A 23479-nucleotide genomic window follows, 5' to 3' on the forward strand; every position below is an offset into this window, starting at 1 on the left:
TTCCTATTCCTGTGGCAACACCACACTGACTTGATTCTTGTAGCATTATACTAGCTCATTATATCCAGAAGAGTAAATCTTCCTATCTTTTTCTTTTTCTTCTAATGTCTTGCCCTTTGTATTTCTGTATAAATTTTATAATCAACTTGTCATTTTCCTCAAAAACTTGGAATTTTGATTGAAGTTGCATTGAATGGTATCATTTTTTTAATACCTCATTTTCTCTTCATTATTGGTATGTAGAAATGATTCATCCAGTGTAGGGGAATTTTCTTCATATGCAATTATATAGTCTACAAATAATGATGTTTTGTTTTTCTTTCTTGCCAATGCTTATATTGTTTATTTCTTTATCTTGTCCTATTACACGGGTTGGAACCTCTCGTGCAATGTTGAATAGAAGTGGTCATGGTGGCTCCTTTGTTTTGTTCCTGATCTCAGAGGGAAAACTCTCAACATAGCACCATCAATATGGTAGTTGCCAAAGGGTTTGTTTGTTTGTTTGTTTTGGTAGATACCTTAATCAGGTGAAGAAAATACCCCAAAGCCTAACTGGGTTTACCTGGGCTCTCCCTTCTTGGAAGAGCCTAAACTCCAATACTTGCCCCCTAGCTCAATGAGCTAGGACTCTCAGAGGCTCTGCATAGCAGCAGGGCTGGAAGGAATTGCCCATTCCACCACTGCCAAGAGCCTGCTGTTATATTTTCACATACATTATCTTGAACTGGAAACTCTTCCATTGATATAAATCTTTATTACATCATTAGAAATGCTTCAAAACCTAGTGTGGTTGAATAGTTGAGGAACTGAAAACCAAGCTTTTAGTCCTTTAAAAAGCAGTGTGTACAGCACTGCTTTCAGATGATAAAGAGAATTTTTAATAACAAAAGTACAAAAATGTAATGTTTCTAAGTGGTTTTCTCAAAACAGGTTCAAAAGAATATTAATGGTTCTGCTGATGTCTTACCTAACACCTTGCCTGACCTGCCAGTCTCTCTGGTCCTGACTTCCTTGATCATAGTTGACATTATTGAAAAACTCAGGACATATCCTCTTAGAGGGACGCAGAAGAGTAAGTAATCTTTTAAATATAATTTTTTTAAAAGTTTGACATACTGTTCACTTTTCTGCCACCCTGTTATCTATCGACATGTTTAGTGATAACTTCTTAGAGCTAACGTTACAAATATAAGATTATAAATGAAGATATCAAAATATAATTACTTTTAAACCTACTTTGATGACTAGACAATTGTTCTTATTTCTAATTTGTACTTTGATAGTACTGATAAATGAATACAGTTACCAAATATTTAATACCAAAAATGTAATGTTTAATAAGAAAATTAAGTAAAATATTATAGTTTTACTTTTAGGAACGCTGTCAAAACCTTAAGTTTAGATGAAAATATAGAGTTTAGTTTAGATACGTTTGGTACAGGAATTAATGTTATGACTATTGCAGTTATGTCCTAGAGAACTGTTTTTAAGGGTTGGTTGTCAAAAAGCTAAACATCACACTAGAAAAATAAGATATACCACATTCCTCTAATGAGTCAAAACTAAGTAAGGTTTGGCCTGTTTTTAAAAAGTATTTTGTTAATTGAATATTTTGTTTGGTGAGCGCTAAATTCCCTCAACTTTCATTTAATTCCATGTGATAATATCTGTGTTTAATTCACACTATTTATATGCTATAGTTACTGTATGGCTAAGATTTTGTATTTGATATGAGTGGGTTTTGTCTAGTCACTTCCTGATGGGCTGGATGGGATAAATTGAATGAATCAGGAGAATGCTTCCGAGTAATAGACATGACTATTACAGCCAAGAAACAAAAGACCAGAGAATCATTCTGTGGCCTATGAGCCACCATCCTTCCAGTCAGTCAGTCTTGCTCCACAAATTGGAAAGCAAGCCTGAGTTGGAGGCCACCAGGAAATCTGGGACTCTGAGCTTCATACGACACACACGACAAGTTAGATAAGCTGGCAGTCAGCGGCCATCTGTTGAGGAAATGGTACTCCCAAGTCACATCTGCCCTTCAAAGTCAAATGCACTTTTTAAACTGAGATTTGGGAACTGTCAAACCCTTTGTTACTTTTCTAGGCTCCTTAATGACATAAATGTACTTTCAAATTGCACTGTTTTTAATGATTCTGTATTTTCCATGGGAATGTGAACTTTTCTGTTCAAGTTTTTAGTGAAAGTTCTCTTTCAAAAATGCACATTTATATTTTTGGGAAGAAGTTATTGGCATTTTGTATTTTAAGTAATGAGTTAGATTTTTAAAGGGGAATCTTTCCTATACCAGAAGTTCTGATGACACTGAGAATCGAAATAAAGAAAACCCCAAAGAAGGAGTCAGTCTTAGGGAGAAGACTACAGACTGACTGACTTCTTGTATAACTGCTGCTTCTTAGTTGAAGAGCCTCCTTCTGGTGCACTCTCTATCCAGATTTAAGAGGGTTAATTCTGCTTTAATAACTCCACCATTTAATAAAAATCAAGACACTTAAAAAAAATAGCATTCACTCAAAATACCTTTGTAAATATTAATTATTTGTGCATCTAATTTTTATGAAACGTTGAACTCAATTAGTCTCCAATGCTTATTTTAACATATATACTAATAAAATAAATTACATGAATTTTGAATCCATGGGAAATTTGTACGTATCTTCTGGAACTTCAATTAATGCGTAAATTCATTAGCATGTAAATTATAATAAATAAATCTGAATAAGGAAGTAGGCTGTAAATATGGTTTCATTGTGTGCTTTTGAAGTACAATTTTTGTTTGTACTTCAAAATCAGAGAGGCAGGGAGGGGTGGGTGACGAACAGGTGTAGAACAATATGGCTTCCTTTAGACTTGGAGCAGTTTTGACCTTATAGTAGGTGAAACTAAGGTAATTTACAATGATTGGATGCTCTTGCACTCAATTTCAAGCTACCAATGTTTGATCATCATATAGCTTTTCCTTTTTTAAACTTTAAAATAAAAGCTATTCTTCATAGGACATATACTTATGCTTAAAGCAATCTTCACTGGACCAAGGAATCCTTTCTGCTCATTTCCTGTAACTAATTGAAATACCTGTGTAGCGAGTGATTACTATGCCATAACTTCTGAGGCTCCATTGTTGCTACTAGCCCGAGCCTCACGTGGGAAGGTTTTCTGGTACATAGGTCTCTGAGGCAGGCAGTGCCACAGATGTACATAGTCCTCGAATAACATTTAGTTCAATGACATAAAATTGGTTTGGCTACATGTCGTTTTGTTTAAAGTCACAGAACAATGACATGAAGTAAGGACTTACTTAAAGTGTTTTGACATCATGCCCCAGTCTTGTGAAAAAAATAAAAAGAATGTAATATATAGGCCAAATGTCCCCAGCTGTTAGTAGTACCTGTGTACAAATGAGTGTATCTTAACATTTCCATCTGAATTTTGCAACTTCACTCCCGACCTATTATTGCCTCCAGCTCCATCTCTCTTCCTCTCCCATTGCTCCCTCTCCCATTTTTAAACCAGATACAAAGTGAGTCTCCTGTGGTCTGAGTTGCTGTCCAGACCATCGACTGCCACGTTGCTCCTGCTCCTCTCAGTCGTCGTTCTCATGCACAGTTTGATGTGCCCTCTTCCTCCCGCTCCTGCTTGACACTCTGCTCTGACACCCAGTGCTGCTGCTGCCGCCTCTGGGATGTTGCCTGATGTTCTGCTGGAGCTTTACACTGATTGCCTTTCCTCTGCACGTTGGAATACTGACCTTCTTCCACTGAGGCCTACTTTTCTAGAGAGGCTAAACACTAATAGAATAGCTATTTTCCTTAGGAAACATGAGCCTTTTATTCACAGAGTGCTTACATATCAGCAGGTTGACTGAGTTTTAGTGATTTCAAATGATGGCCATTCGACTCCCCTGGAAACCACCATTTCCCTCCTATCACTGGACCTTGTGGCTTCTTTTCTTTCCCATGGGGTCTCAGATTCTCCTCACATCAGGCTTGTCTATATTGTCTGAACCCCAAATCAGGGTCACCTTTACATTTCCTTCCCTGCCCCCACCTACATTCCTTACTGCCTGCGTAAACCAGTGAATGCAAACAGATACAATAAAGAAGTTCATGGACAGCATGCAAATTTTCAGTCTTACCTGCTGGACTCGTTTGAATAGCATGAGCCCTGCTCAGGCACCATGGTGTAAGTGGTATCACAGTGTGCAATCATTCAAATACTTTGGGGCCCCAGATGAAGGGGATCTTTATCTTATCTAAGGTGTTAGGAGTACATGTTTTGGTGGTAAAAATAACTTCAGTTGGATTTCACACCCCAAATAAACAAAGCTGGCTGGAAAAGAAGTTGCCTTCTTTTTTTTTTTACAAAGGATTTTTTTCTTTTTTTAAAAAATTTTTATTGTTATTCAATTACAGTTGCCTTCTTAATACCAACTACTGTTTTTTCCCGAATGGTCAGTTTGCAAACTTACAAAGCTGCTTCAAGGGCTACTCTGAAAACTTCTAGATGCCTCAATTCCTGCTAGAACCACATCAACATAATTTTTGTTTGTTTATAAGTTCATATTGCATGTAAGATTTCATTGGAAAAACAGGTTCTTCTGCTCATGACTGAAAACCATTTATTTATCTAAGACTTCGTTTAGAGTCATAGGCTGTGTCTATTTCTAGAACGGAACTGTAACTTAGGTGGTCAGTCCTTTGCCTCTCCAGCCACTTGCTCCCTGGGACCCTAGAGATAAAGTGTGCCCCATCCAAAGTTTTGTGACTGCTGCTGCTCTGGCATACCATGAAGTACAGTGCAGTACGATACACAGAGTCCTACAACACAAGGCAACACAACACACAACACGAAACACAATACAATGCAGCTTTGCCGGCGGAGCAGGCCCATTCTAGTGCAGTGCACACACGTAGGTCCGTGGCCCAACACACACACGCACACAACAGATAACTTTTTTAACATTCTATTTTGAATGGTCTTATTTCTAATGTTTTCTGTTTTTTCAGAATAATACATATTAATTTTTAAAATGTTGTCAAATAGACCTAGTAAAAAGGAAAATGGAAATCAGCTACCCTCTTAATACACTAGGCAGGGGTGTGCAACCCTTTGGCGTCTCTGGGCCACACTGGAAGAAGAAGAGTTGTCTTGGGACACACATTAAATACACTGTGACACCTAATCACACAAAAAAATCACATAATGTTTTAAGTAAAGTTACGATTTTGTGTTTGGCTGCGTTCACAGCTGTCCTGAGCTGCTTGCGCACCATGAGTCATGGGTTGGACACCCCGGCACTAGAGGTTTGTAACTGATAGCATCTTGATGGTAGAAATGATGGTAGAAATTTATAAATGGCAGCAGTCTTTACTTAAGAAAACCTATTTTTTAACTTCCTTTTCTTCCTTACAAAATGTGGCTATCATTCTTGTTACTACATCTTTTTCTGCTATGTCATTTTTATTGGTTGAATAATATTCCAATATATTAATGAGCCATGGTTTATTAACTAATAATATAGTTGGTACATGGATAGTGCAGGTGGTCTGTGTTTAGAGGGACCCTGTGCTGTTTATTGGGAGTCACAAGCCACTCTGCGAGGTGACTAGCTGGGCTGAGGCTGGGGACAGAGAGAATTGTGTTAACAGCAGTTAGGCCACTGGATGACAGCTGAGTGGTAACAGGATGATGACTACAGAGTGTCCTCAGAGGACCCTGGGCACCTGCACATGCCCGACTCTTTGGCAGCAATGCTTTCCAGAAAAAAAGGACTATTATGGACTGGCTGCAGCTACAGGCAAATACGCAGAGGGTCATGGGGGATTGTACAAACAGGGTGACGGGATAGTTTGGCTACCTTAGAGATATCTGCAGAGTCAGGGACAACTTGCTAGAGGTGAGATCAACAGGCTATTTGAGTAGAAAACATCAGAGCTTTTCAGAGGAGTTGGTTTCCACTATCACATCAGTAAGAGGTGCCAGATATGATGTTGGCAGTATTAGGTTTTCAAATAAATCTGCTCTCAGTGGCCTTAGTCCAGTTCCTTCTGTGTAGTCTCCTTAATACACAGAGACTCGGGCCAAGACTGCAGGGCCTCAACAGCGTAATGATGGTTTCTTTAGAATAAATGTCTAAATGTGCAATTTCTGACTTAAGTACATGCAAGGTTTTAAGGTTTTTTGATGTGTCTGTCAGTCAATCAGTAGCTCCCTCTAAAGAATGCCCCGATTTACCTTCTCAACAGCAGTGTCAGAAAACACCTGTTTCTCCTCAAACTTGTAACATTAATTTATTCCTTTTCATCTTTGCCAATTTCATGGGCAAAAATAATGTCTTATTGTTTTAATAATTTGCTTAAATTATTGTGTTGCACACTTTCTTATAGGCATATTGACTATTTGTATTACGTATTTTTAAAAACCATATATTTATGTCCTTTATCTGTTTTTCTCTTGACATGTTCATGCTGTGTTCTTTGTAAGTACCAATTCATGAATAATGGAAATAGTAAGAATGTTAAGCTTTGTCTGTCATAAATGTACCATGTCTTTCAAAGGTATCTGCCTTTTAATTTCACTATGGTGTTTTTGATATAGGAAATGTTTAATTTTGATATAATCCAGTCCGTCAATATTTTCTTTAGGGGCTCTGTCTTTGGGGTTATGCTTAATGAGTTTTTTTTCTCTTCAAGGTGATGTAAATATTTACCAACTATTTTGTCAAAAATATTTTTAAAATTATTTTATTGAATTGTGGGGGCGGCACTGGTTAACAAAATCATGTAGATTTCAGGTGTACAGTGAAATCTACAACACATCCTCTGTACATTGTACTGTGTATTCACCACCCCAAGTCAAGTCTCCTTCCATCACCGTTTATCCCCTCTTCACCCTCATCTGCCTCCCCCAACCCCCTCTCCCTCTGGTAATCAGCATACTCTGTGTCTATGAAGTGTTTTCTTTTTTCTTTTCTTCTTTTTTTCTTTGCTTAATTCCTTCACCTTTTTCACACAGCCCCCTCAACTCCTCTCCCTTCTGGCAGCTGGTGAGTATGTTCTCCATCTGTGAGTCTGATTCCTTTGTTAGTTTATTTTGTTCATTTGATTTCTACGACTGAGTGAAATCATATCGTACTTGTCTTTCTCTGTGACTGGTTTATTTTGCTTAGCACAATGCTCTCCAGGTTCATCAATTCTATTGCAAAAGGTAAACTTTCCTTCTTTTTTATGTCTGAGTCGTATTCCACTGTGCAAATGTGCCACAGTTTTTTTATCCACTTGTTTACTGATGGACACTTGGGCTGCTTCCAAATCTTGGCTATAATAAATAACGCTGCAATGAACATAGGGGTGTATGTGTTCTTTTGAATTAGTGTTTTGGGTTTCTTGATATATTCCTAGAAGTGGAATCACTGGGTCAAAAGGCAGTTCCATTTTTAACTTTTTGAGGAAACTCCATACTGCTTCCCATAGTGGCTGTACCAGTCTGCACTCCCACCAACAGTGCAGAACTTTTCTCCACATCCTCACCAGCACTTGCTATTTGTTGATTTATTGATGATAGCCATTCTGACAAGTGTGAAGTGATATCTCATTGTGATTTTAATTTGCATTTCTCTGATGATTAATGACATTGAGCATCTTTTCATATGTCCATTGGCCATCTGTATGTCCTTTTTGGAAAAATGTCTACTCAGGTCTTTTGCACAATTTTCCATTGGATTGTTTGTGTGTGTGCGTTGAGTTGTAGAAGTTCTCTATACATTTTGGATATCAGCTCCTTATCAGATGTATCATTGGTGAGTACTTCCTGCCATTCAGTGGGTTGTCTTTTCAGTTTGTTCATGGTTTCCATTGCTGTGCAAACACTTTTATGTTTGACATAGTCCCACTTGTTTATTTGTTTTCTTCCCCCACTGCCCCCACCTGAGGAGATATAAAAAAAAATATTACTATGAGGGATGTCCAAGATTTTGCTTCCTATGTTTTCTTCTAGGAGTTTTATGGCTTTGAATCAACATTTAAGTCTTTAATCCAATTTGTATTTATTCTTCTACATGGTGAAGGAAGGTGGTCTAGTTTCTTTCTTTTCTTTTTTTTTTGCAGGTATCTGTCCAATTTACCCAACATCATTTATTGAATAGAGTATTTTAACCCATTGTATGTTCTTGCCTCCTTTGTCAATATTTTTGACCATAAAGACATGAGTTTATTTCCAGTCTCTCTATTTTGTCCTATGGATCTATATGTCTATATGTTTTTATGCCAGCACCACACTATTTTGATTACTGTGGACTTGTAGTACAGTTTGACATTAGGCAGCATGATTCCTCCAACTTTGCTTTTCTTTCTCAAGATCGCTGTGGCTTTTCAGGGTCATCGTGATTCCGTATAAATTTTTGGAATATTTGTTCTAGCTCTGTGACATACGACATAGATATTTTGTTAGGAATTGCACTGAGTCCGCAGATTGCTTTGGGTAGTATGGACACTTTAATGATGTAAATTCTTCCTCTCCACGAACATGGTATGGAAGAATTTGCTTCCACTTACTTGTATTTGACTCCTAGATTACAACCCAAATAATTAAATTATAATTTTTGTGAGTGAGTGGCTTCTAGGTGCTAATAGTTTTGGAAGCCTTCTAGGTGATTCACACTTGTGCAATGTGATTGCAGTGGCTGGGTAGAAAGATAGCAAGGACAGTTTACACCTGATAACGCCTCCTGGTCTTTGTGAAATAGGAAGACTGGTTATCTGCTGAAAACAATGGTGACGAATGAAAGGAAGAGAATCTGTGGTAGGATGGGCAAGATTCGGAGTAATTGCTGTGGGGAATGGAAACGGTAGGTCATGGACAGCAAATTGCATAGATAAGTGATGCTTTGGGTACAGCGAAGGGTGGAAACCGGGATCTTGTCCTGGGTGCAATCAAGATTATATGACTTTTCTTCAGTGATACTCAGAAATCTGGGGGTTTACTGTGGGATCGATCCAGGTTGGGAGTTTTTAGAGCAGGAATGGAAGAAAGAAAAGGATCTGTTTCCTCATTATTTTGTCTTGTTATTGATTTACCAAAGCATAATGCCTGAAGTGAATAACAAGGATGATTTTTATTGAATGTCTAGGCTAATTCTAGTGAATCACAGACCACCTGTTAAATATATGTAGGAGGCTCTTATCCTCAATACCCACCAGAACCGCCAGAGGGGTCTTTTTAAAACACGTTGGCAGAGCTCTACCTACTGATCAACAACACATCAGGGGACTGTTGTTGGACCTCAGCGTAGATTATTGTATCTTTATGTTAAATGCCTACACGTGCAATTTCTAGCTCCAAGGATATGCAAGATTTTAAGGCCTGGCATCTGTAATTTTTTTAAAGTTCCACAAGCAATGCTGATGTCCACCCTGGTTATAAGAAGAAGTAGTAACTGAGACAACTGAGACAAATAGGGAATTAAAAGCTGAGAGACCACATCCTGATTCCTAAAAGAAACAGCATTCCAGATTTTTTTGAAATGGAACTCATCACACCTCCACATAGAATGTGAGAGATTCCACAGGAGTAAAAGACAAAAAAAAAAAAAAAAAAAAAAAAAAAGAAAGAAAAGGAAAAAAAAAGAGGGATGCTGATTTTTTCCACAGAAAATGATAGCATTTTGAGTTCCCCTTTACTTCTTTTTCAGAAAAAGCTTATTATACAATACGAGCCTGGAGTGTGCGCTGGGTTTGCATGCTGCATGTTGCAATGTGTTTAGAGAGCACGTATGAGGAACACTGTGTTCAGGGCCATGCCAAGGGGGGGGGGAGTGTTTCCTTTCATGCCCTTCCTTCGTTATTTAGAAGAGGGAAGTTTCAGCAATCTATGTCAGTCCTAGGATTCCCCGCCCCTGCACCTTCTCAAAAAATAAGTAGCCCTTTACCAGACTGGGATAAGAGGATGGTAGAGTTTCTGATTTACACATTCCAATGAAGGAGAGATGCCAGAACTAGGACAGTGTAGACTGGGCCAGAAACTACACTGAAGTGATCCCCCAAACATAGGACATTCAGGACTATCGGACTGTGAGCTAGGGCTCTCATTGATTAGGGCAGCTTTACATGATTAACAATTTGGTGTCTCATTGTCAATTTTTCCTGGAAAGACTCTATGAACGATTTTAGCATATAGTCAGATTTTTAAGAGTTGCAAGATATTTTCAAAATAAACATTTCAGGGAGACTGATAGAAATAAGGAAACATGAATGCAGCATGCCTGCTTTATAATATGGAACCTTATCCTTTAGGGCATTATTAGCCAACAAAAGTTCATGGCCCTGGTTTAAAATTAAAGGCATAGGTCATTGATTTTCACAATCTAGATAATCTAGGATTTAAGAGCGTGAAATAGGTTGGTGAGCTGATGGCTTTCGCAGCGCACACACATTTTTGGTCTATGTTTGTTTGTCTACATGTTGTGTATATCATTCGTGGGGTCCTATGTATAGGAATGCCATTTTGCTGAGACTCTGCTATCACATGCTATATACTGAGTCCTCCTATTTCTGGGTGTGATGGAGTTTTCAAAAGTTGCCTGCTATGAACTCACAAATGCCATCTTCTCAGAACCACACATTGGCACTTTTGACCCATAGCTGCGGCTGCTGCTCTTGGTGTCACCTCCGGTTCACGTCAACCCAAGTGCTCCTGGGCCGTGTAAGTGCCATGCCACATGGGCATGCTCTGCTGGGCCAAAGCCATGTTACGTCTTCTCTCACTGCTGAGCCATGCAGGTCTGCAGGCTGCCCTGCCAGGAGCTCCTAATGTTCCCCAGGGCTTGTTAGCCAGATTGGCCCAAGGGGTGGGCTCACAGGGCCCTGTCCAGGCCTGGGGCCAGAGGGTCATCTGAGTGGTAGCCCCTGTGCAGCCCTCCAAACTTCTTCTTCCTGTTGATTTGGGGATTGAAGGTAGGGGCATGAGGGGTTGTTTGGCCTGTTGTTTTATGCTGTATTATTTTTTCTTTTTTTTCAGCTATATGGAAATATAATTGATACATAACACTGTATAAGTTTAAGATGACTGACGTGATGATATGGTACACTTACATGTTTTGAAATGACTGCCACAATAGGGTCAGTTAAAATCCCCATCATCTCATATAATTGCCATTTCTGTTTTCTTTTTTTGTCCTGAGAACATAATATATAACACAATATTCTTAACTAAGTCACCATATTGTACCTTAGATCCCGGAAACTTATTCAGCTTATAACTAGGAGTTTATACCCTTTGATCCACATCCCCCATTTCCCCATCCCCCAGTCCCTGGTCACCGCCATTTCACTCTCTTTTTCCGTGAGTTCAGCTTTTCCAGATTGAAGATTGGTCTTTTTTAAAATAGCATAGTGGTTAGACATTTATACAACTGGTTTTTATACTGTAGCTTACTTGTCTTAATGCAGACTTCCCTCCCCCCGCCACAGAATGTCCATTGCTCGCTCTTGCCGATAGACTCCAGGACAGGAACTTTCCCCCTATTTTATTCAGCGAATCTTTAGGGAGACTCTGTTCCATGCCAGGCACTCTGTTAGGTGCTGGGGGTACCATGGGGAGTGAAAACGGCTCACAGTCTAGGGGGCCGAATAGCACCTCAACAATTTACGCTGACAAATATGTGTAAAACTGGAGGGGAGTGCTGTAAGGGCAGCGTGTCAGCTCGGTCCCACGCGTCTGTCTTTGCTGCCCAGCGTGCGTTCATGCAGGGTTCCTAGCTTCGGTCGGTATCCAAGCGCTTAACTAGCAGAGGCACTGCCAACCATTTCCAAGTCTAGAATTATTTGGAAATAAAATAACTATATGCTTGACAATATTTTACTTTACAATTTCTGGGTCATTTAAATATACTCAGTATGATATTATTATATATAATATATTAGTACATATTATATAGCATATTAGCTATTATTATCTTTATTGACATACTTATTATGATAAATATAATATTGTAAGATATTAATATGAACACATAACAATGATTTTTAATGACTTTTAATTTATATTGTAAATCAAATCACATTCTCTAGTGTAAACACATATTGACTAAGGAGAAGGGCCAGCATATCCCACATGCAAAACTAAATATTAAAAAATTTAGATTAGAAAATTTTCTCAGGCAATCTTCATAAATGGAATATATATATATTTTTATTGTTGTTCAAGTACCGTTGTCTCCATTTTTCCACCACCACTTTCTCCCGCCCCACCCACCCTACCTCCTACCCTTAATCCTACCTACCTTTGGCTTAGTCCATGGGTCCTTTATACATGTTCCTTGAAGATCCTTTTCCCTCTTTCCCCTGTTACCCCCTCCCCCCTCTCCTCTGGTCACTGTCAGTTTGTTCTTTATTTCCATGTCTCTGGTTATATTTTGCTTGCTTGTTTGTTTTGTTGATTAGGTTCCACTTATAGGTGAGATCATGTGGTATTTGTCTTTCACCGCCTGACATCATGCTCTCCAGTTCCATCCATGTTGTCCAAAAATGAAGTATTTAAAAATCTATAATATTACCAGTGTTTAGCAATTCTTGTCCAGTGTTAGATGAGTCTACAACTCTAAAATCCAGAAATGATACATTTATTTATTTATGCAGTGCCTGGCAGGGAACCGAAACTCAATCTTAGGGCTTTTGCTTTTACTGGATAACAAAATAATGCCTTTCTTCCTTTTTTTCTTCATATTTATTATTGACACTATTGCAGATGTCCTCATTTTCCCTCTCTTTGCCCCCTTCCTCCCAGCCCCCACTCCCCTTCCCCGCTGGCCATCACCACACTGCTGTCTACGGCTGCAGGTTATACACAAATATTCTCAGGCTAATACCTTCTATTCACCTTCTTTCATCCAGTCCCCACTTGCCACCCCCCCAACATGGCCGACAGCTGTCAGTCTGTTCCATGTGTCCGTGCCTCTCTATTTTGCCCATCAGTTTATTTTGTTCATTGAATTCCACATATAAGTGAGATCATATAGTATTTATCATTCCCTGACTGGCTCATTTTGTTTAGCATAGGTATCTCCAGGTCCATGCCTTTCTTAAAGTTGCCACTGCTATGTCTCAGCTGGGAACATATGACCATGGGCTCTTCTCTAGAGCTTAGGATGGGTTGAATATATGTCTTGAATTCATTAGCATTATTCTTTACAATTTCTTGGTGAAAACTTGCCTCTAGTTCTAAGCACAAGCAACAATGTTTAAACAACTGTCTTTCTAAACAGACAATAGCCCTGATTTATAGAATTTGTCATTTTTTCTGGTGTGCATACTCTCACCTCAACCAATTTCAAGTTATCAAGGTGACGTCACTCAGCATTGATCATGGAATTGGGACGAGATGCACACCATAGGCTCTCGTTGGCTGCTGCACGCTGCCTCTGCCTGCACAGGGTGCATCTGTGGGGTGGCGTTTTTCTCTGTGGTGTGGCCAGGCAAATATGAGAATTAAACTCATGACCTTATTAAGACTCTAGTGTGACACTATTTCTCAAACTTTTTGACCTCCTGGAAAAAAGTGATACTGAGTAACAATGTAACTATAACCAAAGTTTAACACACTGTAATCACTCTTAGTATTTAATGCATTCTGATATTTTCTACTCTATTCTAATTCATTTAAAACAGTAAATTGTTTAGTGACTGCTATCTATCATTTATTTAACAAACATATGGCTGTTTCTATGAGTATGGCCGATTTTAAATGCCTTACAAATGTTGACTGGCTCCTCCATCATAACTACCCTGAAAGGTAGGTGCTGGGTTCAACTTTTATTACTTGGCAATGATGTTACTTGTCCTACCAACCTCAGCTATGTTCCTCAAAAGAAATAAACTATACAAAGTACAGTGATTTTAATCAATGGATAGTGTCAAAATAACAATGTTTATAATTTACCCTGGGGTCTTTTATTTTTTAATTTCTTCTTTCTTTTTTCTTTTTATTGAATTTATTGTGGTGACACCGGTTAGCAAAATCATACAGGTTTCAGGTGCACAGTTCCACAACACACCGTCTGTGCCCGTGCTGTGTGTTCACCCCCGAAGTCGTCTCCTGCCATCGCCATTTATTCCCCCTTACTGTCCTCCACCCCCCCCCCCAGCAATCCCCGCACTGTTGTTTATGTCCATGAGTGTTTTCTCTTTTTTTCCTTCTTTTCCCTTAATCCTTCCACCCTTTCCTGGCTCTCCAACCACCCTCCCCCCACCTACAGCTCTGGTGTCTATTTTATTACATTTTCTCTCATTCTCTAAGAGTATTGTGACTAAAAGTTTTTTGTGTGCTAAATGTTTTTAAGAAATTTTTAATAAGACTGTGAATTTTCAACTTTTCCAGATTTTTTCCCTCCTAGAATGTTGTATCTAAACCATTAACTTTCTCTGGAACATTTACCTCTCAGAAAAAACAAACAAACAAACAAACTGATTTTGAGGACTCTTAATCAAGACTAACCAGAATTTTTCTGAATAATTCTAAAATGAATTGAGCAACAACTTCCTCTCCCATCAGCTCCATCTACAGCCCTCAAGAGCCTCCTTGCTGGTGTCTCATGACCTGTCTGGTTCCTCTGACTTCCATTCTCGTCATCTCCAGCGGCTCTCCATGCTACTTAGAATAAAGCCCCGAACTTTGTCATTGCCCGTAAGGTTCTACTTAATCTGACTCAGCTATAGACAGCCTGGTCTAGTGGTTAAGGGTTTAAGGTCCATAGTCTGGTCTCACTCCCTGCTAGTTGTGTGACCTTGAAAACAATTGTTAATCTCTCCATGCCTCAGTTTACTAATCTTTAAAATGGGAAATAATAGTATCTACACCATCGAGTTTTCATAAAGATTAAGTGAATGAATGCATAGAAAGGGCTTAGAACAATGCCTGGTATACAGAAAGAACTTAACAAACATTAGCTGCTCTCATCTTCCCTGTCTGCTGCTCCAGCTCCTCTCCAGACTCTCATTCAGTTGCTCTAGGGGAAGGTTGTTTACACAAGTTCTTCCTGCTGCCTGAGAACATCCTTTTCCAATCTTCATCTCATTCATTCCCACTTATTCTTCATGTCTCTGCTTAGCTCTCACTTCTCAATGAGCCTCCTGAACCTCTGTGTAATTCAGGCCCCCTGTGACAGTCTCTCATCACAGAACTTACCTTCCTTTTATGGTCCTGCCACAATTTATTCTTCTGTGTTTACCCACGTGGTCACAGGAGCCTCAGAGTGGTGCAGGCTGGGAGTCTTTCCACTGTACTCGCTACATCATTCTCAATGCCCAGCCTCAGCCTGGTGCAGCACTCTGCAATCTGTCTGCTCAGAGCGGCTGGGAGCCCAAACACTGCCTTCTTAGTATCAGCCTTCTTCTTGTCTTGTTCTTAAGTGCCTTTCCTTGTGGTTCTTCTCTTGTTCTCTTTCTTTTATTTAAATAACATTTATTCCTTTCTTTTTCTTTTTTGCAAGAGGAATACATGCTCACTCTAGAAAATTCCTCACTACTGATTTGGTGTCTTGTACTTAAGTGTTCCCTGTAAGCCATCTAAATCTTCTGGGAAACAAGTCAGAGATAGAAGTACATCATTACAGAGAAATAATAAAGTAAAATAGCTACGAGTTACCCACTTAAACATATATCTGTTATATCAAAATTACATTTCCTTAATTTTTTAGCTTGCACAGTGAAGGCAAAAAGTTGTTTTGCCAACTGGCATCCAGTGTGGGGAACTACAGAGAACGGCTGCTATTTTTAGTTTTTATAGGGCAATGTGAACCTCCAAGGAAGTGAGTAGATCTCTTTCTTCATGCTTACGTCTTTTATGGGTTTTGCACAAACCAACATTGTTTTACCCAAATAACAGCTAACAGCTAACAACCACAACAAAAAGAATCCCAACTGTAAGTGGAAATTAAAAACAAACAATTCAGAGGGAAACTAATTGTGGAGCCAAGGGGAATAGTATTCAATACAGGAAAGTTTAAATTGCCTGGGGATAAATTTTCTTGTCCATTCTAAAGACAAAATGATGATTGGTTCAACTTGACCTCACCCTCTGAGAGGTCAGCAAAACTTTCCAGCTAAGACTTCTAGTGCTTCTCACTTGGAAAGAGTCACTGTATCCCCAAACTTAAACTGGTCTCTATTGAACTGTGGAGGGATAGGAAGCTTTGGGTTTGGATCTCAACGAATACACATGGATTGGGGCCTTAGCATTTCTTTAAAAATTAACTCTAGCTGAGAATTCATTGTCTGCCCAACAGCTCCTCCATACAGATATTAAGATGCTCACTGACTGTTTAAAAGTGTTAATGAGTCACTTCTTAGATTGCCAATTCCTGGCATTGAAAGAATGCTGAACTGGCAATCATCCTCAAAAGTGCAAACTATACATAGTGTTTTTCATGTTGAACAAAGAATTTGGATTTTCATTCAAACAGCTGTCTCTTCTGAGAGAGGTGAAGGAGAGTTCTCTAGGACGTGGCATACTCTGAGAAATATTTTTTACATTGGTGTTGTTTTGTAAAATGAGAGCTGGTGCCAGTGGGCATCTGCATTTAAAAAGAGGTGATTTTATGAACATTAAGTTAATAATAATTAGTATAGAATTTTCTCTCTTACTTGAGTATTATTTATTAAAATGACATTCATTCCATGGTGACATCGAAGGTTGGTAAAGAAGTTTTTAAGGGCCATGAATCCTAACCTTTATTTATGAATGATTCATACCAGCAGTAAATAATATTTCATCAAGAATTTACATTCTTTTCAGTTTATGAATGTATTCAAATTACACTTAAAATTTTTAAATAGTTAATTGTTTAAAAAGAAAACCAAGATTTATTTTTCTCTTAAATAATACTTATATATAGAAACCATTTTATTAATCATTAATCATAATAATTTAAAATGTTTTTACTTCAGCTCAATATATTTCAACAAAGTTTTATTGATTTTGTTTCTTTAACCTTTATAGATATTCAATCCAATGATTCCTTTAAATTTTGTCTTATCAAGTAATATGGAAGCTCAGGATATTTGCTGAGTAAAATTTGTCAAGGCCTGATAATTTCTTAGCAACAAAAATGGTGAAGTGGATAAATGTTTGAAAAATAATGTGCTATACCTTTTTCATGTATGAAAACCATACTACCAACAGTGTTAGTAAGTTGTGACATTTGAGGATCTCTTCATAACTCCCAACCTCAACACCCATGTGTACACAGAGAGGCATGCGCTCACACACAGTGTAACATGGACAAGAAAATGCCCTACTCATTCAGATGCTTTAGTCCAACCCAAGTTCAAAGATCTTGGGGAATGGGCAGGTTCAATATATGTTTTTAAACTTTATCTTTTAATTACAGTTTATATTCAAAATTATGCTGCATTCATTTCAAAATATAGATTTAGAATCTCTGATTCAGAGTGTCACTCGTCACTAAGGCTTCCTCATGGTAAAACAGATTCCCTCGCAGCACCAGACTCCAAGCCTGAAGACCTGCTTGTAGTAATTTCTGTGGGCATCGTATTAAATGACAAGATTGGGCCATTGTACTTTGATTTGACTATTGAACTAGATTCATTTGACATTATGAGATGTGTATGTTTTATAATTAGCATGTGATATATTGCCTCTAGCTAGGTAACAGCAGCCATAAAGTTAAGAGATTGTCAACAGCGGCCAGACAAGTCTGGGTGTCAATTCCAGCTCTGTTCATCTATTACTAACTGTGTATTTGAATTTGGGTGTCATTTGACCTTGTGGGCCCCTGTTTCCAGATTTATAAAATAGTATAATAATCTCAATCCCTCAATTTCTCTGAGAATTTAATGAGATAATGTGTGAAAGTGCTTAGCTCAGTAACCAGTAACGGTATTACTATGAAATGGTAAAAATGACTTAGGATCCATACCTAGGAACGTGCAAAGACACGAAGAGCCTTCTCTGTCTCTCCCTTTTTTTTCAGTATGCAACCCATTATCTTGAAGTTCCATGTGTAAAACAGACCTCAAATAAGAGAACACTTACAATTTTATTTTTTAATTTTAAATTTAAGTAAAATGTAAAAAATTAAAATCTTTTCAAGTTACATAAAGTTTAAACACTTTTAATAAAATTAAAATAAGTAAATAAATAAATAAACTTATTTCAGGTCATGAAGATAAGCACATCCATCCTTCCACTTTGCAGCAAATAAAAACTGTGACGGATGAAGGGCGGCAAAATGAAGGAGGCGATGCGCATCCCCAGGCAGCCAAGAGCACAGCGCTATCACTGCCATCAGTAGTCACAACACAGAGGCCTGCTCCGGAGCAGCCTGGGCCCCAGGAGCCCTCCTTCCAGTCTGGAATCCTGAGAACCATGTCCCAACAGGACATCCGAGCGGAGATTTTCCTGTGGAGCTTTCTGCTGTGGTCGGACACCATAGAAATGATGCGTGTGTCCGGTCACCAAGCCGTGTACAAGTCAGCCTGGCTGTATCCAGTCTATATATTTAGTTTTATTTCACTTCTGCGAATTATACTCACTCCTCAGAACCCTCTTCTGAATTCCCTGGGCATCCTGCTCCAGGATTTACCCTTTATTTTTGTCAGACTTAGTTTAATCATTGACTTGGGAACCATCACCCCCGTATTGGGCCTTTGCAAAAATGTACTGGTGACTCTCTCTTATGTTTACTTCAATCACTTAACCAAATTCAGGGTATTCTCTACCTTTGAACTGTCTTCACCTTAAAAAGAAAATGTAATATAGTCAAACCTCTTTATTATGCATGTGTACACATTTGTATTCATATTATTTTCTGGGGCATAAATTTTTTTCAATATATAAAGAAATAAAAATAGATTGTAGAAAATAAACTATTTTTAAAAACTCTAACATTGGTTTTTTATGTGAATAAATGGTGCTAAATATAAGTAAATTTATATTCTTGTAAGGTGGCTCCCCTGGATCCCTAGAAAATATAAGTAGTTAATTTCAGTTGGTCAAGCATACTGCAATTTTCTAAAACACTCTTCAATAAGGAATTACAAAAATGAGAACATGTTTCCCCACTAAGTCCAAGAATGAGATTTTATAATTCATAGTAAGTGAATTATATTATATTAAATTAAAGAGCATTACAAGAATTAAAGAGTTAAAATTAATTTTTAGAAAATATACCTGGATTTATTCAATAATTTTTAGATGATACCTTTCAAAAATCTGAATTGTAGTTTTAGGGTCTCCTTCAAACAAGGAATTATATTCTTCGTTCCACTGTGATAAGTGACTTTTATGTATTAATCGAATTAAGCATAAAAAGGAATTCTGTTTAACAGATATTTGGTTCAATTTAAGGCTTAGCTCTTTCATTAGAACTGAAGTACTAACATAAAGATTACTTACTGTAATAAAGTCAAGGTACACAAGTAATACCTAGATAAAAGTTTATAATAGGAAGCCATAATTCAAGATATAGATGTCAAAGTAAAAGAGTATTTGTGGAATTTGGTACCGTCATAAAAATAGTCACATACAAGCCCTGTTTAAAATTAGTTCAAGTTACAAATGTAACAGCAGATACACTAGTTTGTGTCTTATGTGATTTTATATAATGGATATCTTGATGTAAATAATGGGATACATAACTATGTAGTTTGCCTTCACTGTGTTGGAACACTCTTGAATATTCATAGTAGGGGCTCTTCATTTTATATGAGTTCTCAGATGCTAAAAAGATTTGTGAGAGACTTCTGTGTGCAGAGTAACTTTTCACAGAGCCAGTCTCTTCACTGATCTTTGGGAACAAGCAGCTGAAGACTGGATGGCTGACCTTGGCTGCCACCCTACTCTCCACCAAATCTCCTAGTCACTGTTTCCTGTTTTATGGTTTCCCCTCACTCTGTTAGAGGTCTATCTGCACTGAAAAACCCTTCACTTCGGATTTACCACTTTGGGCAGGTTCTTCAACTGCTGTAAGCCCTAGTTTCCACATCTAAAAGACGAGCATAATAATAGTACTGTGATGGGCTTCAATAGTACTTTAATAGGTTGAGAGGGTTAAATGAGGGAGGGAATGGTTTCTTCACATAGTCTGACAAACAATAGTAACTTGAGAAATGCTAAGTATTTTAATTGTATCAAATCAAAGAAAGACTAGTAGCTAAATGCATTGTTTAATTTTCCTATTGTATTTTTAAAATTTATTTTTCAAAAATTTTATTGTATTTTTCCATTACCATTTAGTCCCCTTATACTCTTGTCTCTCCCCCCCACAGTCACCCCAATGTTGTCTGTGTCCATGAGTCCTTTTTCCTTTTGACTCAGTCCCTCCACCCGCTACCCTCCCCACCTTAGTTTTCATCCTGCTCTATCTGTGGGTCTGTCTCTATCTTGCTTGCTAGTCCAGTTTGTTCATTAGATTCCACATATGAGTGAAATCATATGATATTTGTCTTTCTCAGACTGGCTTATTTCACTTAGCGTAATGTTCTCCAGGTCCACTCATATTGTTGCAAAGGGTAAAACTTTCCTCCTTTTTATGCCCAAGTAGTATTCTTTTGTGCAAATATTCCAGAGTTGCTTTATCCACTCATTTACTGATGGAGACTTGGGCTGATTCCATGTCTTGTTGATTGTATATAATGCTGCAATGAACATGGGGGTGCTTATGTTCTTTTAAATTAGTATTTTGGGTTCCTTTGGATATATTCCCAGAAGTGGGATCACTGGGTCAAAAGTTAGATCCTTTTTAATTTTTTGAGGAAATTCCATACTGGTTTCCACAGTGGCTGTACCAGTCTGCATTCCCAGCAAGAGTTCACTAGGGTTCCCTTTCTCCACATCGTCCCCTGCACTGGTTTGTGAATTTATTGATGATAGCCATTCTCACCAGCTATGAGGTATGAGGTATTTCATTGTTGTTTTAATTTGCATTTGTCTGATGACTAGTGACATTGAGCATTTTTTCATATGCTGTTGGCCATCTGTATGTCCTCTTTGGAGAAATGTCTATTCTGGTCCCTTGCCCATTTTTAATTGGATTGTTTTTTGGGGTTTTTTGGTGTTGAGTTTTGTAAGTTCTTTATAAATTTTAGATACTATCCTCTTATCAGATGTATCAGAGAATATGCTCTGCCATTGTGTGAGCTGTCTTTTTATTTTGTTGACATTGTCCTTTGCTGTGCAAAACCTTTTTAGTTTGACATAGTCCCATTGGTTTATTTTTTCATTTGTTTCTCTTGCCTGGGAATATATCTGATAAAATATTACTATGAGCTATGTCCAAGATTTTGCTGCCTGTGTTTTCTTCTAGGAGTTTTATGGTTTGGGGTCTAACATTTAAATCTTTGATCCATTTTGAAGTTATTCTTGTGTGTGGTCTAATTTCATTTTTCTTCACACAAAGACATTTGATAAAATTCTGCACACATTTATGATAAAAGCTCTCAGCACAGTGGGAATAGAGGGAATATACCTGAGCATAATAAAGGCCATATATGACAAGCCCAGTGCCAGCATCCTACTCAATGGGCAAAAACTACTAGCGTTCCTCTTAGCATCGGGAACAAGACAGGGATGTCCACTTTCTCCTCTTTTATTCAACACAGTACTGGAAGTCCTAGCCACAGTAATCAGATAAGAAGAAATAAAAGGCATCAAAATTGGAAGGAAAGAAGTGAAACGGTCTTTATTTGCAGATGACATGATTCTGTACATAGAGAGCCCCAAAGATTCCACCAAGATAAATGGTGGAATCTATTAGAACTGATAAATGAATTCAGCAAAGTAGCAGGATCCATAATTACTATCCAGAAATCAATTGCATTTTTATATGCCAATAATGAACTATCAGAAGGGGAATTTAAGAAAACAATCCCATTTACAATTGCTTCAAAAAGAATGAAATGCCCAGGAATAAACCTAACCAAGGAGGTAAAAGATCTGTACTCAGAAAATTATGAGACACTGAAGCAAGAAATTGAAGAAGAAACAAGTAATTGGAAGCACTCACTGTGTTCATGGATAGGAAGAATTAACATCATTAAAATGTCCATACTACCCAAAACAATCTATAGATTCAACACAATTCCTATCCAGATTCCAACAACGTATCTCACAGAACTAGAATAAGTATTTCAAAAATTTATATGGAACCACAAAAGGCCCCACATAGCCCGGCGACCCTGAGAAAGAAGAACAAAGTTGGAGGAATCATGCTACCTTGTGTTAAACTAGGGCCACAGTGCTCGAAACAACCTGGTGCTGGCATACAAACAGGCACACTGCTATGTGGGACAGAACGGCCCAGAAATAACCCCCCGTCTTTATAGTCAAGTAATATTTGGCAGAGGCAATAAGCACGTACAATGGGTTAAAGATAGTTTATTCACAAAAGGTCTGGGAAACTTGGACAGATATTCCTGTTGTATTCTTTCATGCTGCTTACCCTCAACCATGAATTTGTAAAACAAATAATATGTAAAATCTTAAGTTTACCAGAGACTAATTTTTTAGCAAGTAATATTATGTTCAGAAATGAGAAATGTACTGAATGTACAGATTAAAGTAATGTGAGTATTCATGGATCGGGCACTTGAGCGTTCCCTATGTGTTCGCGTAGAACCCTATTATACCACTTTATTAAGACTTTTATTGTATATTTACTTTTCTGAGTCATCCATTAATTTTTAAATTCCTTAAAGGAAGGCCTGTGGTTATCTTGTTTAACAATGTATCTTTGTCTTCATCTATCAATCCAACAAATTTATAATACCTAACTCTAAGAATATTAACACAAATAATTTCTTTTAAATTATGAAATAATTTTTTATTAAGAACATAAAACCAAGTAGTTGATTTGTAATATCCCTAAATATGAAAATATATTGCATAAATTTATATTTACCTTTCTTGGAATATGTAGTATGAACAGTGCTCATACTGAAAAGTATTATTTACTTGAATTTTGTATCATATTTAAATGCAGATGTGTGGATATTTTGGGAAGTTGCAACATTTTGTACAAATAATAAACATATACAAAAGATCACATGTAAGAGGGAAATTATTGAGTATCTAATTTAATTTAACATTTTATTTAAGAGTATACACATGTTTATAAGAGTCAAGTCTGTAGTATGTAATGGAAATTGTAGCAAATTATGCTAATGAAACATTTATAGTTCTACAGTGCGTGATTAAAAGTTATATTATTAAAACTATATTGCAATTTTCATAGCTTCTAATGTCTGTTGATACTAAGGCCCATATCAATTTTGAGTCCTTTTGGAAAGCTTACTTTTCATCATAATGGGGTGGCTGAGTTGGTAGGAGCATCATCCCATACAAAAAAGGTTGCAGGTTTGATTTCTGGTCAGGGCACATACCTAGGCTGCAGGTTCAATCCCTGGTCAGGGAGCTTATGGGAGAGAACCAATCAATATTTGCCTCA

General features: G+C 37.7%; 1 protein-coding gene across 2 annotated transcripts in view; it reads left to right on the forward strand.

Moving 5' to 3' along the window:
* TMEM236 (transmembrane protein 236) overlaps positions 1-23049 on the forward strand; it is a 45544-nt gene extending 22495 nt beyond the window's left edge. Inside the window, exons 4-5 of one of the 2 annotated variants that reach the window (XM_053922032.2) lie at positions 931-1072; positions 18194-23049. In XM_053922032.2, coding sequence (XP_053778007.1) covers positions 931-1072; positions 18194-18777 — 726 coding nt within the window. In that variant the 3' untranslated portion in view covers positions 18778-23049. The remainder of the gene's footprint in view (positions 1-930; positions 1073-18193) is intronic. The other variant, XM_024576790.4, reaches the window with a different exon arrangement.
* Positions 23050-23479: the final 430 nt, after the last annotated feature.

Source organism: Desmodus rotundus, chromosome 4, assembly GCF_022682495.2.
Source record: "Desmodus rotundus isolate HL8 chromosome 4, HLdesRot8A.1, whole genome shotgun sequence".
NCBI lineage: Eukaryota > Metazoa > Chordata > Mammalia > Chiroptera > Phyllostomidae > Desmodus > Desmodus rotundus.